This window comes from Podarcis filfolensis, assembly GCF_964270895.1.
Source record: "Podarcis filfolensis genome assembly, chromosome: 4".
Taxonomy (NCBI): Eukaryota; Metazoa; Chordata; class Lepidosauria; order Squamata; family Lacertidae; genus Podarcis; species Podarcis filfolensis.
Window position 1 is genome coordinate 33,291,589 of NC_139607.1, and position 18,518 is coordinate 33,310,106.

The 18,518-nt window shown below is 41.5% G+C and overlaps 1 protein-coding gene across 1 annotated transcript in view; it reads right to left on the bottom strand.

Annotated features, from left to right (window-relative positions):
• Positions 1–18,518, bottom strand: part of CYFIP1 (cytoplasmic FMR1 interacting protein 1) — a 56,862-nt gene that overhangs the window by 37,965 nt on the left and 379 nt on the right. The window contains 10 exon segments of the mRNA XM_083610421.1: positions 834–951; positions 1,132–1,223; positions 1,908–2,012; positions 3,999–4,127; positions 4,313–4,409; positions 8,332–8,513; positions 8,781–8,882; positions 10,153–10,230; positions 11,593–11,682; positions 11,791–11,914. Of these exon segments, the coding sequence (XP_083466547.1) occupies positions 834–951; positions 1,132–1,223; positions 1,908–2,012; positions 3,999–4,127; positions 4,313–4,409; positions 8,332–8,513; positions 8,781–8,882; positions 10,153–10,230; positions 11,593–11,682; positions 11,791–11,907 (1,110 nt within the window). The 5' untranslated portion in view covers positions 11,908–11,914.

The following is an 18,518-nucleotide window of genomic DNA, read 5'->3' on the forward strand; positions in this document are numbered from 1 at the left end:
GTAGATAAATAGGTACCGCTGCAGCGGGAAGGTTTCTGTGCGCTCTGGTTTCCGTCATGGTGTCCTGTTGTGCCAGAAGCGGTTTAGTCATGCTGGCCACATGACCCAGAAAGCTGTCTGTGGACAAATGCTGGCTCCCTTGGCCTGAAAGTGAGATGAGTGCCGCAACCCCATAGTCGCCTTTGATTGGACTTAACCATCCAGGCATCCTTTACTCAGCACCCATAACAAGCTACAATTCGCAGGATTCTTTGTGGGGGAGACATGTGCTTTAAATTAGTAGTGTTTTAATTTATGATGAGCAAGCATTTACACCACTATTTTCCCCACTGGTCAAGCTGACTCTGGTCTGGAACTCTTTCCCCTTAATAAAAGGGTAGGGAACGGAAAGACCCAGTTAAATATACCAAGGTGCTCTTTCTCCCCCTTATTTCACATATTTTAAAACAGAGGTTGAAATATACTTAAGAAATGAACCCTGTGATCAAATTAAGTCCTGGGTAACGCACATCATATGCCTTGCAGCCTTTTCAGGCTATATATTTTCATAAACTAATTTATGCCTAGTTGTTGTTTTTAAAGAAGTATAAAAAAACTGGTATGGAACTTGTTAGAAAACTGACACACACAAATGTGGAATTCACTAATAGCACTTTGCCACTCAAAAGGGTGCAAATGTTTTACTGACACCACGCAAATGTAAGACTAACACTACTTAGTCTATACGAGAAACAGGGGCACATTTTTATGTTTAGGACTGCTAATGTAACAAGTTGGGCACATATAAAACCTGATTCCATCCAAAGACTCATGTCCTGCATTAATCTACATACCTCACTATTGCTGTAACGAGCCAGTTCCGAAATAAAACGCATGTGGTCGTCTCTTATCTGGATCATTTGCTCACAGATATTGTACTGGGGACTGCTGCTGGAAGAAGTGCATGTCCACCTAGGGTAGGGGAAAAAGAGAAAAGAAAGCATGAAATTACTAAAAAAAATTTGATACATTCCCATTGCAAGGAGATCCATGCCCCACAGATGAATTTTCTTTAAGTGAACTGCAAGAATGACTTGGAGCAATTTCGTAGTTCTTGGAAAAAGCAAGATAGCGTGTCTTTTCAGTTCTTACCTAGATTTATTTTCTTCATAGTGAGCACTAGTCTTAATGTATCTCGCCAATTCAATCTGCATGTCGCCAAACAGTGGAACTACTTGCAGCTGCTGGACTCAAGAGAAAACAAATCAAACAAAGTTAATTATGTGCACCTTCTGGTTTCATTCAGGACTTAGCCACACAATCAGCAAATACATAAGCTAACTCTACAATTCTATGATATGCAGTCATGACTCTCCGTGGAAAGAATATTATTTTGTAAAGGTACCAAAAAAGAAGCCCCCTGTGGTTTGTGCTGGCAAATTACAACATTCCCAGAACAGAACCAACACCTTCTGCTGGCAATAGTGCCTTCAACACACACATCTGGCTTGAAACATCAGGACAACACTAAGCATTGGGGAATTTGTCATCTGGACGTGCTGTCGACTTGAAATATAGTGGGTTGCATCCAACGATATACACTTGCACAATAAAACATCCTCTCCCCTTAAACCCCCACATCTGGTTCTGGAGGTCCCCCAAACACTTGAGAACAGATCTGGAGGGGCAGAAGGTAAGAAAAGGGAGGAGAAGTTGCACTGCACAAGCAGAAATCATTGTGCAAAAAGGATGACTTCAATGGATACAAACCTATGTATTTTAAGAATCATAGGTAGGAAACCACCTTCATGATGTAATCAGAGCCAGGAAACTTCACATACCTAGTCACTCAGGTGACCAACCAACCACGTACCTAAGTAATATATAACCACTCCCTTTTTAAAAGACAGACAACCTTCTTAACCAACCTTAAAAAACTTGTCAATCTTGTTCAGATTTATCCTTTTCTTGGCATCTAGCTTATAGATGTTACTGACGCTGCCATCCATCAGATACAAACCAAAACCCATTACCTGAAAAGAGAATAAAATAACATTAAGACCTGTCACCTGATTCTTAACTTGATCAATGCTGAAAGCAACAAAACCTTGTAAACCTTCCTCAAAATAAAGTTTATTAGAACATAATGGCACAAGCATCATAAATATGATTCACCATTTTATTTTTCTACCATTGACCAAACCCTCTTTTCTAATCATGCATATGCACGTAAATTTCTATTATTTAAGTACCCCCAAAGTCATGCTGGACCTTTGCCCTGAGGCCATGATGGCTGATAAACCAAGGATGTATCCCGACAAGACAGAGGTGCTGTGCCTCAGGGATGCTCCTTGATAAAACATGGACACCAAAAGCCCAGTTTCTGTGACTCAGAGTGGCTAATTCCAGCTAGAGTTAGGGTACCAGCTATGCCTGTTCCTGGTCCAATATAACCTGTCCAAAGCTATCTATGATCTGGAAGCCTCCCAAATCAGGTTACCAAAATGTATTCTATACGGGGCTTTATTTGATGATGGTTTAGAAGCTGCAGCTAGTGCAAAATGTAATGGCTCATTGAGATGAGACCATAGCACATCTATTTTGAAGACTTTGCATCAGTGGCATATAGGTTACCAAACTCAATTCAATAAGTTAGCATTAACATATAAAAGCCCTAATCGGCTTGGAATCTGAAGGAGCACCTCTTTCCATTATCAGCCTGGCTGTGTGTTAAGATCTGCAACAGGGCTTTCTTATGGTCCCACCATCAGCAGAAGCCCATGGAGATATGACTCAGCCTTCTTTGTGATGGCAACTCAATGGGGATAATTTCTTCCCCCAAGAATAGCTAGTGCTGACATAAATTGCTTCTCGGTGCTGGAGGACCAAAATATATCCCAGGTGACTTGCCACTCAGACTTGGGGGAGATTTCATCCAAGTCCCAAATATGGCAACCATTGATGTCCAGAACAAAACACTGAGATCACCAAGTCTTCCCAAGATAAAATGTTGATCGTTTTTACAACCATGAAAATTCAGAGGGGTATATGCATGATGCTCTGTACATATACATTTTTCTCAGACCTAGTTGTTCCTGTAGAAATCTTGAAGCTTCTCTTATGAAAAGAGCCCAGTTTCTAATTTAAAGTTTTCCTAATTGTAATATATTGGGGAGGTATCAGATGCAAGTGAATTACAAAACTATCCTTCCTAAAATATTAAAATCAATCATTAACTCTAAACACAGAGTAAGACTGTGCTTCACCAGAGGCCACAGAAGCAGGCACCTGGATTTTTTAAATAAAACACAGTCAAATATGTTAAGAATAAGCACAATAAGCTCTGGAACCCTTAGAATATCCCAGCCAAATTTACCTGCTACATTTCAGAGCTATAAGCATCTGAAGGATAAATGCTTCTAATCATTCAAGTATGGTAATCAGATTTGAAAGCTGTTAAACTAGCTTTCCTGTGCAGTCCTAGATATGCTGCAAAGAGATTCCTAGGCACAAATAAACTACCCTTTTCAACATTTTTAAAATTACTATATTCATTTGGCTAAAAACCAATGGAATGAATGCATACGGAGGCACAGTGCCGAAAAATTCCTGGGCACAAATACATGGCTTTTTTCAACATTACTATATTCCTTTAGCTAAAAGCCAATATAATGAATGCAGAGCAATTTAGTTCCTCTAAGCATTGCAAATGGTAGATTTGCCTCTGCATATCTTTTACCCAATATGACAAAATGGCACAAAAACATTCTAATTCCATTTTTGCCTTTTCTCTACCCCCTTCATTAAAATCATTTAGTCCCTGTGCATATAAAAGTGTAGAGGGAGGGAATTCACATACATAAAAGAGAGGCTGAAAATACTTCAAAGAGCATACCAATTACTCCAAGTTACTTGACAACAAACCTCTAACATTTCAAGAGTATTTTCAGTGCTCACCCAGCATTCCTCCCCTCCAACCCTCCCCAAAATGTTGAAATGCTTCAAGCAGCATATCTTACTTTTAGGAGCATGTGTTTCTCACTAGGCGTTAGATACATTTTGTTTTCATAGTAATCCACGCATAAATTTACAATATCAGCAAGCAGCTCTTCATAGCCAGGAATCACCTCAAGTTGTTGCTGTAAAGACTAGAACAGAAACCAGTTTAACTTTGTATATGGCAATGGCGGGTGGGGAATCAAGAGAGAATATTTGTGGAAATCATATGTATGGAAATAGCTGGATTTTATTATATTATTCAGCACGTAAGGTGCTCTGTACAAGAATAAGAAGGGAACAATGACATCATAGTTTTGTTTGCTTAAAAACATACCTGCGTAATCTTATTGTGATTAGCAAGAAACATGGAGAGGTTTTGGGATTCTTGGATAGACTGAGGATCGGCCATTTTACGCAGAAATTGGGCAGCCCTTCAAAGGAAACAGGAGAAAAAGAAGTTAAATTTTGCAAGAACGATAGACAGAGAGCCCCTATAGCTATGTCACTGGCCCCTGCAAGAAAGCACATTACAGTGGTACTTCGGTTTAAGTACTTAATTCATTCCGGAGGTCCGTTCTTAACCTGAAACTGTTCTTAACCTGAAGCACCACTTTAGCTAATGGGGCCTCCTGCTGCCGCCGGAGCCCGATTTCTGTTCTTATCCTGAAGCAAAGTTCTTAACCTGAAGCACTATTTCTGGCTTAGTGGAGTGTGTAACCTGAAGCGTATGTAACCTGAAGCGTATGTAACCCGAGGTACCACTGTACTGCAAAGCCAAGTGTATGAATGAAGGACATCTGCTGTATCTTAATGATTCGTTGTCACCGGATAAAGACGACTCTGCTGGCCTCCACTAGCTTTTCTGCTGCTAGAGAAGCCAGCACACACGTGTTCACATGCATGCACACTATGGTATGGCATCCAGTGTCACACCTTGATGAGCAATGTAGAAACCAATAAATGTGAGTGCAGTGGGCAGGAGACTCAGGTTGTTGTCCCAACACACTCTGTTCTGTCATTATTTTCCAGCAGCAATAATTTGTGATCCAACTGACTCACGGTTGCCACAGGGGCAACTGGCGCATTCATGGAGACTGATCCTGCAACAGTGGCTTTCCATCAGGATCAGTTCTGACAGGGTAATTAGCTGGAGCCCCTTCTACTTTGGAATCAACTTTCAGCAGTAACTACCTAATTTTTAAATCATTCTTGAGGAACCATGCAGAATGCAAAACAGATGTGTGTCAAGAACAGCACCCAAAATCAACTTTATTTTTTCCTTCCTGAACCTTTTCCTTTTTTTCCACCTTCCTTTTTAGGCAAAAATATTTGCTTATTTTATATTTCTAATTTACCCCTCTTGTGTGGACAACAAATTTTAAGACATACAACAATATAAAAATACACCGAGAGGCAACGGCCTCGTTTATGGTTGGAAGTTATTAGATTGACGTCATACAGGTAACAAAGGAAAAAGGTTGCGAAATAACACTCAATGACTGAATGGCACCTCACTTAAGACAACAAGTCAAACCATGCAAGCAAGAGCATAAAGAAACCTCCTAGAACTTATTATACACCCATAAGGCGTGCAGATCCAAACTACCAATTTTTTAAAAATCATTAAAGTGGGAGTTAGCTGGGTGTGTCGTTTTCAGCTGCCATCTGAAGACAGAGCTCTTAGAAAACTGCCTTCTCTCTTTGCTTCCCCACCCCCTCTCACTCACACACTACCCTTCAGAAGTCCAAAAGCAACAGCACAGCCTGAATTGCAAGCGGTTTTACACTCAGACACTAGGTGGTTGTCTTCCCCGCTGCACAGAATGGGATTTTTCTGAAAGGAGCAGTGTGGGCTTAATGAAGCTATTCATCATAATTAACATCATAATCAACCACCCGGCACATTTCCGTGGGGCATTGTTTTGCAGGTGTTATCTCAGAGGAACAGCCGCTTGTTGCCTACAAGCTTCTCTAGGAACCCAAACCTATGCACTTTTTTGCAGAAGCAAGTCCTAAGGTATGAACAGCAGGTGACTGCAGCATTAAGGCACAGAACATAGAGATAACACACTTAGAAGACAGCAGTTCAAACATGGGATTGCATGAGATGAACCCAGAGCTTGATTTTGTTATTTATTTTTTAAGCTGTGCTGGTGCTAAAACCTCCTTACAAATAAGATTTCATCCTTGTGATGCTGCAATGTGCCAGAGGTCCATCCCATTGTAGCTCGGACTAGGTTCCTCATTGCAGTGGCAGAACACACTTCCCACTGAAGTTAGAAAGGCTCCGCCATGGTTTACATTTAACAGGTTGCTAACTTTAATTTCACAGGGTTTTTTTATAAGCTACCGCAGAATGAGTTTACTCAAGAGCAGTTAATATGTTCTCATCTATTTTATTTGCAGAGGTTTTTTTTTTAATACTGCTATACTATTATTGTGATGTTCAGCAGTTTATTAAAAAATTGTGATACATAAATAAAATCAGACCTGGCAAGACATGCAAGGTCCCACCATGAGCAGAATGGAACGCCACTTACATACAATGGAATGTCTCCTGCATTCCATGCCCTCTCCCCCCCCCCCCCAGCACACTCTCAAGATCTGGCCATGAGCTACTGGGTTCTGCCCCCAAGCTTCAGACTGTGGTGCATCAGAAATTAAGGACCGTACCCCAACAAGCATGCTTCGGAGGCTCTCTGTTGACATGGTTCAGAACCGGATATGGGCACTGAAATTGTTCCGAGGCTGAGCCCCAGCTCTAAGTACCGTATTTTTTGCTCTATAAGACTCACTTTTTCCCTCCTAAAAAGTAAGGGGAAATGTGTGTGCATCTTATGGAGCGAATGCAGGATGCGCAGCTATCCCAGAAGCCAGAACAGCAAGGGGGATCGCTGCTTTCCCTGCGCAGCGATCCCTCTTGTTGTTCTGGCTTCTGAGATTCAGAATTTTTTTCTTCTTGTTTTCCTCCTCCAAAAACTGGGTGCGTCTTATGGTCTGGTGCGTCTTATAGAGCAAAAAATACGGTGCGTTCCACCAGAATTAATGCATTTTCCAGTGCAACGTTTTTCTTCAACCTTTCTTCAACAGTTATCACCGCTGGGAGTGCTTTTGCAAAGATGCTCATGGAGGCATATTGTAACAGAAATGCAATTTCAAAACGGGCAGCCCATTTGTATTCCATCCCTCCAGGAAAAAGATATCCACGCACAAAAGTCATCTCTTATCTGCCTCATGCACATTTCCTGGAGAAACAGGTAAGAAGCATGTCACATTGACACCAGTCCCCAATCCTGTGCAATTTCTAACCTGAGTCCACCTCTTCTTGTTTCAACTCACTGTGAGAATATTTTCCAGGACACATTTTATACCTTTTTAGGGGTGGGTGGAGGGAAGATATATATTTTACAAGTATAGACAAAATGTGAATATAGCATATAGCAAACAACTAGTGCCATCTTGTGGCCACATTGTCCTGTGGTGCTATAGGCAACTTCATATGCCAAAGGAAAAATAATTTTTCCTTTTCCATAGGGATAAATGCTGTCAGAAGACTTAATCTGAAACTCCTTGCAGAGAATGTACCCCTATCAAACAGAGGTTTGAAAACAACAGATGTATGTTTCCAGTATATAAACACCCTGAGGGTTGTTCGATGTATTATAATTTTTATGATGATACACAAAATACTTTACATGTACTCATAAAACTGTCAAAATATGTGCACACAAGGACTGCTTTTTCTAGACACACATTCCTTTAAGCATGTATGCTAGGAAGCTGTCTGTCTCGCAGCAACCTGCCACAGAGGTATTCGGAGATGAAAACATGTTTGCCACCACACAATCTGTGAAGTAGACTTAATTCAACAGGTATGACAAGGCATAGGCAAACTCGGCCCTCCAGACTACAACTCCCATCATCCCTAGCTAACAGGACCAGTGGTCAGGGATGATGGGAATTGTAGTCTCAAAATATCTGGAGGGCCGAGTTTGCCTATGCCTGGGTATGACACTCAGCAACTGCGCAGGGCAGGTGTGGAGAACCTTTGGCCCTCCAGATGTTGATGAACTCCAACATCAGCCCCAGGAAGCATGGCCAATAGCTAGGAATTATGGGAGTTGTACTTCAGCAACATCTGAAAAGTCAAACGCTTGTCGCACCTGGCATAGGGTTATAGTGATCCACTAGTTCCAAGCAGCTCAGATGCAGAAGATTAGCAGAGACGTTGCACTGATAAAACAGCAAACACGATACTAAAACTTTGTACTAGTTGGCATGATTCACAGTAACAACATAAACCAACTATAGAAAACGCTGCCCCCCACCCCACATCCCCACAGAGCATCTCACCGTTTGTAGGCCGAATGGTCATTCTTCACACTGCACTTCATATTTTTCAGCTCATCCAAAACAGCAAACATGTTGATAAACTTTCCAAGAGTGATCAGATATGCTTCAGACACAAAGTCCTTCCTCCTCTCGGCATGACACAAACGCTTCACCTCTCCACAGAATCTTTCGATTGCATTTCTCTGTTGATAAAAACAAATCTCTGTGTTGTTGCTGTTGTTTAAAGTAAGAGTGCTACCCACAGGTTGTAGTGATCAGATTTGTCCATACACTGCTGGTACACAAAATGACTCTCCACGTGAACCATTCATTAAGTAATAAATACCACACATATCTACCATGGAACAGACAAGGCAGATGAGGAAGGAAGGATGCTGGAGAAAGCTTCAATCATGAAAAGCACTGGGAAAGAAGAACAGCCATCAAGTTAGCAAGCAATATTCATTTACCTGAAAGTACATAAAATTCATCAGTTTTGTGACCTCTGGCTCCAGCACTTCCACTGTTTTTTCATAAATTTCCACTCTGTTTGGCTGCTCATTACATTTCACCTGAAAAGGGGAGGGCAGAATTTGTCAGATTATATACTCTTCACGCACATCTTCCTCACCTAGTTATAAACATTTTATTTATTTAATTTATATACCGCCCTATACCCAGAGGTCCCAGGGCAGTTCACAGAACAAAACTTCCGCACACAAAAATATCTATTTCAAAACATGCAAGCTACACTATGCCACATAACACACCTTCTTATTGAGCACTTGATTCAATAACTATTCTACCAAATGCAACACACTTGAGTCAAGCGCTGGAAAGGGCTTGCCTAGTAGTTCAGTAACAGGTTTGTGGTGTCTCTTACAAAGATCAAGAGGGGGTGAGTAGAGTTTCACATTGGTTCTGCCTCTAGTACTACTAAAATAGAGGAAGATCATCTCCAATGTCAACACCTGCCCTCTTTCCACTGTACAGCGCTTCCTCATTAATTTTCTAACGTTGTCCTCTATTGCAGTAAAAAATATGTGTGCTGCAAGAACGAGAAAGCGTCCAAAATAAAGATGGGAAGTACCGTATTTTTTGCTCCATAACACTCACTTTTTTCCTCCTAGAAAGTAAGGGGAAGTGTCTGTGCGTGTTATGGAGCGAATGCCTACGGATGGCGGGGGGATCTGCTGCAGTCGTGAGCAGAGGATCCATGGTTCCCCTTCCTTCCCTCCTCCGTGGCTCTCTTTGCTCGCTTTGAAACAGCAAAGCGGGAGAAGAGCCACTGAGTGGGGAGAAGAGAGGGACAGAGAGCCTGGTTACAAAACACGGATCCACATGGATCCTCAGGATTTTTGCACTGGGTCACCCCAAATTCACCATCAGATCACATAGCATGTCCATGGCTACAGCTTGCACCAAAAAAATAATGCACCCACTGTTGCCTGGGGCCGCAGTGGTGCAAAAACATGGTTACAAAGCATGGATCCACATGGATCCTCAGGATTTTTGCATTGGGCTACCCCAAACTCACCGTCAGATCACATGTCTGTGGCCACAGCATGAACCACAAAAATCATACATCCACTGTTTCGTTTAGAATATTTTTTTTCTTGTTTTCCTCCTCTAAAAACTATGTGCGTGTTATGGTCGGGTGCGTGTTATAGAGCGAAAAATACGGTAGTTTCTGTACAATGAGACATGCGAAACACCCTACAGGAAGGCAGACAGGTGCGGAGGAGACAGCTGTCCCAGGAGCCAGCTGTATGGAATGGGAGACACAACACATTTGTAAGAAGCCAAAATGATAGCACTAAAGAGTCCATGTTGCTCCATTACCTGAGGAATGGCTCTTGAGCAGCTTCTCCATGTATACAGCATGACAGCATATTCTTGCCCTTCTTCCAACATTTCGTTCTATCGTAAAAATAAAAGCTGTTATTTCGACGAAGAAGATGCAAAGATGAACACAAAGGGAAGTTTACTGGAGTAGCAGTGATGTAAAGAAAGAGAAATAAAACATCTGCCTGGCATCTCAGAAGAGATAAGCTAAAAGCTTTCATCGGAACACTGACCAAAATTTTGCTTTGACTATTTCTCCAGCTCTGAACATTGCCAACTGGGAATCTAAGCCCTGGTTCTTCCAAGTAATTGTGCTTAGGAACATAGCCAAATCTTTCGTTTTCAACAATAACGGTTACGGCTTCAACAAATCACTGAATGAATCATATCCCCTAACAAACGGGGGAAGAAAAAGGTTCTTGGGATGCTTAATTGGTATGTGCCCAATACTAAACTCTCACATTTGAGCAGAATCATAGAACAGTCCAACTGCAGACACATAGGGTGCTGTGTTATTTATACCAGGTCAGACTGTTAGTCCATCGAGCCAACTGCCTCCTCTGACTCGCAGTGGCTCTTTAGGGTCCTACACAAAGGGCCTTTCACACTGCTTGCTACCCAATCCTTTCAAAACTGGAGATGCCAGGGACTGAGCCTCAGAACGTCCACATGCAAATCATTTGCTCTGTCACAGAACATGGCCCCTCCATTGAAGACAAAGAACCTGGGACCTCTAGCATCCTAAGTGAGAATCGTGCATCCTAGACCAACCTTCCCTAGCCTGGTGTCTTCCAGGTGTTTTTGGGCGACAACACCCAGCTCTAGCCAGCAAAGCCTTCCCCTTTAAATCGTAAAAAGGAAGGCTAAGCAGCAAAACTTGACAATCCAGTATATAACTAAGGAATAATGTAACACCAGATGGCTTATTTTAGCAGAATCAAGGATCACTTGAGACAGTCTAAGTCAGCATTCCTCAGAATTTTTGAGTTAACTCCCTTTAAGCTTCCTCTGGTGCCGCCTCCTACAACTTACATTTACAGAACTTCTAATGAACTTATTTTTTTATTTGTTGGACCTAAATAATCACAGTGCTACAAACTGAGAAAATACACACACACACACACACACACACACAAAATAAAAGAATGAAATTAAGCCAAAGTTTCTACCACAGAACAGGTGAAAGTACTGAAAATTATCCAGAACACATGCAGAATATACACATATAGTTTAACACTTTTTTAAAAAAAATACCACATATGAATTTTCCAGCTTGAAATAAACATACTAACATAATTTCCCATTTCCTTCTACTGTAATCAGATCCTGACAAGAGGAAATTGTTCAGTTTTTACCATGCTACCCTTCCCTCACTTGCCCGGATTTTTTTATGTTGTCACTGTAAAAAAGCAAGAAAAACATATGAAAAATATTTACCATATTAGAATGAACAGTTGCCTGTTCGATGTATCTTGCAATGCCTGTGACAAATGCATTTCTGTCTTCAAAATTGGTGTTGAAATTTGGCTGCATGAAAAGAAGTAAGACACCAAAATGATCAAAGGTCTTGAAGAAGTTTATTCAAATGGTGGTCTTAAACAGGTCAACAAATATTTCATTTTGCAGATGCCATACCTGATAAAGCAAGGATGATGGAGGGGGCTCAATGCATGGTTGTTGGTCTGGCAGTGGCAATTCTTCCAAGAGATCTACATTGGACAAAGCGTCCTCCAAGGTAACTTGGGCAGTCATTTTGGTTCTATAAAGAGAAAACATAACTTTAAACAACTGGCAAAATCCATAACAGGTAGAGATGACCTGCAGCATGCTGTAGACCAGGAAGGGTTAATCTTTTTCAGGCTAAGGGCCGTTTTGACCCATGGGCCCAGTCGTCAAGGAATAGCATGTAAAAGAGGGCACAGCAAAAGCAGTTGTGGCCAGATGGATGAAACCACTTCATTTCCTTTAAACCCAACAAATCTGAGGAGGATCTTTGTGGTGGTACAAATGGTTTCTGCCATCACAGTATCACAGCAGAGTAGTCAATAAAAGAAAATTGAAATGAATTTTGTTTTTTTAAATTAAGACGTGGAAAAAATGGGGGAGGGGCACAAAAAACATTTTGGCATCACAACAGCTGCACTGTTCAGGGGCAGGAAAACCCTCTCAGAGAGTTCAGATCCTGCAGGATAGGCACCCCCCCCCCAATATTCTGGACATAAAGGTGTCTGGTGTATGCAAAAAAAGGAAATAATGGGATCCAATTCCTTTTGGGTTTAAGCATTAGCCTGGAAGCCACAGGCAAAGAGGAATTCATTGCCCGCAAGTGAGTAGGTTGGTGAAGAAGGATGAAGCACTCCATCTCTCCTCTGTATTGAACATAAAACCATGTGAGATACTATAGGAATGTAGCCCCATCTTCCACAACCAGCACAGAAATACAGGCCTCCTCCCTTCCTCTGCCAGCCTTCAGGAGTCTTGTAAAACAAATAACCAAATAAATAATATGCAGCATAGTGGCTCCTGTGGGCATATTTACAAGGCTGTCCTTGCGTTCGTATTTCACAAAGAACAGTCAACGTGACATAACTTCGGCCTGTCACACTCGTAAAGAACGACCGAGATGTGAGGAGTACCACATCCTGGGGAGCTTTCACTCATAAGTTTACCACATGTAGGAAAGTCCGGAAGAAACATTCACCAAAGATGACAGGCAGAAGTCATAACATTAGTAGCTATCACAACAACAAAAACAATTGAAAGGTTCTTGCTTCGCACACCACACACTGTCTATCTCAAGGACGGGGAAAACTCTTCCCAAAGCCACACCCTTAGAAATGATGCTCCTCACTATAAATGTATCATTACACAGCCTCTTGCTTCCTTGAAAGGAGGCTGGAGAGGGGTTTATAGGTGGATAAAACCCAGTAGCCCCTCTGACCCTGCCCCACCACTGAAATGTGGCCCCCAGAAGATTATCTGTGAGTGAATGTGGTCCCTGGGCCGAAAAATATTCCCCATCCCTGGTCCAGCTAAAAGAACCCAGTATTCAAGTTCTAGGTGACTAGAAGTCTGCTTCCAATTCACCTCCTTTGACCTGGAAATGCAGATGTGGTGGGATCTGCTGCAGTTCCTCATTTATTGTTATTCTTAGAATTGGTAGTGACCTCAAAGGTCATCGAACCCAATCCCCTTCTGATGCAAGGAGACCCATTGCTACATAATTCCTATCTCACTGCTGAATCCTAGATTCTCAAGTTAAGGGATTCTCAAGTTAAGTTCTAGAGCTCAACTTAAAACCTTCTACAATTCCCACATCATGGCTTCTTACCTGTTATGTTGCCAAACTGTGCCTGGTGAATGATTTCTTATGCCTCTTGCAATGACAAACCTAGCAACATGATTTCTACTTTACTACAGTGGTACCTCGGGTTACAAACACTTCGGGTTACAGACTCCGCTAACCCGGAAGTAGTACCTCAGGTTAAGAACTTTACCTCAGGATGAGAACAGAAATTGTGCGGCGGCAGCAGGAGGCCCCATTAGCTAAAGGGGTACCTCTGGTTAAGAACAGTTTCGGGTTAAGAACGGACCTCCAGAATGAATTAAGTTCTTAACCTGAGGTACCACTGTATAGCCTCTACAGCATCCTTTCATCGCCAGCATTCAATATTGTGCCATTATACCTTGACATGACTCTTCAGCTCTGTCACTGAGTAAGCAGGGCTAAATTTAGTCAGCCTGGTTACTGCCAACCTACAAACTGCATAAACTCACTAATTTAGAAATAGTGACTCACTTTCAAATGGTTTGCCTGTACTTGTGCCTACATACTGGAAGAAAAACAAAGGACGACCCCACTCATAGAAAAACAGCACCTATTCATCATCAACGTCATAAACTCTCAATATATGTGCAAATTCAGCCAGTAAGAACTATTGTTGTTGTTTCATTGGCAAGAGGCTAACCAGTACCCTGGCTATTTCCTATATTAGAACAAATTCAATTTTAATTCAACAGGCAAAATTTTAACTCACCAAGCAACTTTTCTAAGCTTGGGTGTTGCTCTCAGGTAAATACTGAGAAATTCAAATTTTAATCTTGTAAGCATTTTTAGGGCACAATTGTCTGTGACCGCCCTGGCCCCATTTTTAAGACGGGGATGAAAAAACAAAACACACTGTAATCCAGTAACTGCTTGGGAGAGAGAGATATCAGAATGAAAACATGTGTGCATACTCAGCATTCCATTCAGTGCTTCAATTTCAAACTCCAGATCAAACTCTCTCCATTATTTTTCAATGACGGTTAAGGAAAGTTGTGAGGAAACTACACTGGGGTTCTCAATATAGTTTGAGATCACCAACTAAAAACTGATATAACCAACTAAACTTGGTACACATGTTTCCATCATAGTTCTCTGCTTAAAGTTCAATGACCAGTTTGATCCCTGCTCCCTTTTCTAATGGCAAAGTGGAAATGGCCCAAGATACACGTTGTTATAAATATCTGAAGCAAAGAGTCTCAAATATTGTGCTGTACTGGACTTCAAGTGGGACCAAATCTGCTTCAAAATAATTTACAGCTCAATCCTAACCATATCTACTTATAAAGAAGTCCTATGGGATTCAATAGATCTTACTCTGGTAAATGGGGTTAGGATTGCAGCCTTCCCTGGATTATCAATTGGTTTTAAAGTCAATTTATTCTTGCATGCCTCATTTAAACATAGTCAGAAGCATGTCTTGTATTACTAAGACCACTATGGATTTTCTCTTTGGTTTGTCTGGGCACATAGACTAGAAGTGGGGTGAATGGAACAAACCTTTTGTAGTTTCTCTTCAAGAGATGTGCATACATCTTACACTTCCTTATTTTAACTCTAAGCAAGCAAGAAAAATCAGAATTTGACTGATAGAGAAACAACAGGAAGAGCGCTCATCAGCACAAAATACTGTGATTCAAAAAAAGAAAGAAATCAGCAGATTGTCACATAGCTACAGTCTACATTGCAGACCTATTCAGTATTTTTTAGCTTATTCAGGTTTCTAAGCTGTGGGTGGATGAGGCAAAGTGTTCCCCTTCAGGCCCAGCACAGAAACACAAGAAACTGCAGAAAGGAGGGACAGGGTACTTTGCCCCTACTCTAGCATGCAACAAAACTGTGAATATAATTCACAAATAGTTGAACTCAGGGCTGTAGAATGTTCTTCCTGAAGATGGCTTCATCACTGCTCGCCTTCCACTGAAAACTTGATTATTCTGGAAGGCTTTTTATTTATTTTATTTATTTGTTACTGTGGCCTTTTGGCTGTGATGTTTTAACTCCATCATAATTTGTTTTATAGTTTTTTTATTGTTGTAAACAAACCTGAAAAACTTTTAGTTGGGAAAGAAGGGACCTAAATGTTTCAAGCAAATAAAAAGGCATCACAGAAGAATTCTGCAATAAGATTTGCCATGTACATACAAACATGTTCAGTTCTCTTCTGGAAGCACTTTTTTGTTTTGCTTTTTTACTATAAACAAGTTCTCAAAGACCCTGAAAAAAATTCTTTCCACCATAATGAAGGCAATTATGGTCCCAACAAAGCTGAAACTTCTCAAAAGAAACCAGCAAAGAAAACCTAAGAGCAAAAAGCCCCAGTATGTGACAAGTATCAGATCATCTGAACCACCAGACTTTGAGATTCCTTGCAACTCTGATTCTATGAAATAGCAGTCATGCAGCACAAAGTATATTTACAGCTGGCTAAAACTGGGCACATAACTTGCACATCTAAGGTCTTTAGATGAAGATTCCTTTTTCACATGCAAATTTCATATGCAGCTTAGAGAAATCCCAAAAATAGCTACTCCATGCATGAAGCACCATCTGCACAACTTCCTCTCTTTCACTTCTGCTCAGAAAATTCCTATCCAAGGACAGATGCAGTGAATCCATTCAGAGAACCTTAGAATTACAGAGTTGGAATGTACTGGAAGAAACCAAGAGAAGTCTATGGATGCTTGGAGACAAAAATCTTGAGTGGCAGAGGGCGGAGGGGAACCCTGAGTAAAGTGAAAACTACAGTGTACACTGCAAAAACACTGCATGTAATATTCCACTATTCCTTTCCTGATGGGACATTTCCCTATCATTATTTTAACCGGGGTTAGCCAACGTAGTGCTTTCCAGATGTTGCTGGAATACAATTCAAACCATTGTCCATGCTGGCTAAAGTTGATGAGAGGGTACCACATTAGCTACCCCTGATCTGAAGAGAACACAGGTGTGGAAGAAAAGCCACCAAACCACCAATAATTCCAACGGAGTACAGCGCGTGCACACCCAAAAACTTCTTGTTTCTATATTAGTTAAAAGAGTCCGTGTAACCTGCAACACATTCACTAGTCACATTATGTGTGTATATGTATGTGCATGCTTATCAGCTTCCTACAATCTATCTCGTTGTTTTTCACTTCTAATAGCCAAATAAATGCTACATATCCTGGTATCTGTATTACACCAAATACCTTATTCTTCCTTAAGTCATCTTGCAGTGATATCCAACCATGTTAAAGAGTGCAGATAGATTGAAATGAATGGATGCCTCACAAACAAGAGAGGGCATTGTGTTATTTAAGAGCTAGCCTACAGCCTAGAGTTGTGCAGACCAAAAAGTTTAGATCCCACTGAGAACTAGATCTAAAAAACACAAGTAAAGCGCAGCTGGATGAGGCCCAAGGTCCATTTAGTCCTGTTCTTACAGCGGTCAACCAGATGCCTATGGAAAGCCTGCAACCAGGGCATGTGCTGTCCCCGACTACAAGTTCCCAAATTCAGAGGCCTACTGCCTTCGCCAATGGAAAAACAGTCACTGAGTCATCCATAGCCCTATCCTCTTAGTGTGACCACTCCATGGAACTCCTCATGTGAATGGCAGGAAAACACAAGGTGTTCCTGGTAGTCACTTTCAGGAAGCTATCACGTACTCATGGCTATACGTTGGACCTTGAGGGATGGAAGTCGAGAACATGACAAATCCTCCTGAATTCCGTCTTACAACCATGTCCCTTCCAAGCCACATGAGACTAAGCTCGGGTTCAATTTTTATATTCCATTAGAGTATTTTCTTCAGCTCCTTTTTCGTCCAACTGCATTATCAGGATTTAACTGCAATACTCTGGGCTGCTTAATAAGTTTGATTGTTCAATATTCTCTTGAGAATCCCTTGCAGTACAAAGGTGGACTTCATTAATGAATAAAAAATATCATATTGTAAGAGCAGCCCTACTGAATCAGAGTGAAAGCCAGATGCTATTCTAGCATCTTGTTTTCCACAGCAGCGCATCCCATTTAAAAGCAAGAAAGTTCAAAACAGTTCTGACAAGATTAGCAATTAAAACTAATGGGAATACACAAAAATGGCAAAACTTACCAGAAGAGTAAGAAACCAAGAAGAAACTTTTAAAAATAGAGTGGGGAAAACTTATTATCTGAAGATGCATTGTAAACAAATCAAAACATTAGCAGGACTGATATAAACATGTGCAGCAAGAGATAAACTAGGGAAAATTGGTAAAAAGATTTGAATTGGATATGCAGTAATAAAAAGACATAAAATAAATAACTGCAGAAAGAAGGGGAGGGATGCCGAAGGGAATGTAAAGTGGATCTGTAGATTTGTTTTTAAAATATTTGTAAAATGTGAAAAAGAAATAGAAATAAAAGCAAGAAAGTTCACTGGCATCCAAACAGATTGCTTAAAACAGCAAAACATGAGCAGGTGAGAGTTAAGTGAATTTGTGTAGGGTGTTAATTACATAGTTTGTACACAGGAGTTAACCTGTTCTTGATCTCCACTCCTGAATGACCATGTGAAAAATATGTGAAACACAGTATCCTAAATATAGAAAACACTGGGAAGAGTAAAATTAAGAATAGAGCTAAACACGACCTTAGCAAGCTGCCCGAGGCCGCTGCTCACCACGGGCAGCAAAACGCCACCCGCAAAAGCCCGCCACTGAACCGAGCCTTGCCCTCCCCAAGCCCAAACCCACCCCGGGCTTCCTCCCACCCCCTTGGCTGCTCCGGCCCTCGGTCTCCTTCCAAAATGAGGCGAGGCTCGGGGGACAGAAACGGCGACGCTTCACAGGCAACCGAAACTTCCAAGGAAGTTTGGAACGAAGCGCCGAGGCCCGCCCCAAAATCCACGGGCAAAAACTGACGTCCGCACCTCTGGTTAGGCCATATAGCGGGGCGGGGGGGAGGGCTCGGGTCTCTTGCATGCAACCGAAGCTCTAAATGCCCGGCATTTTGTTGCAAGAGAGGCAGCTTAGCAGAGGGCAAGTTCCTCCCCGGGCGGATAAGGGCGCGCCTC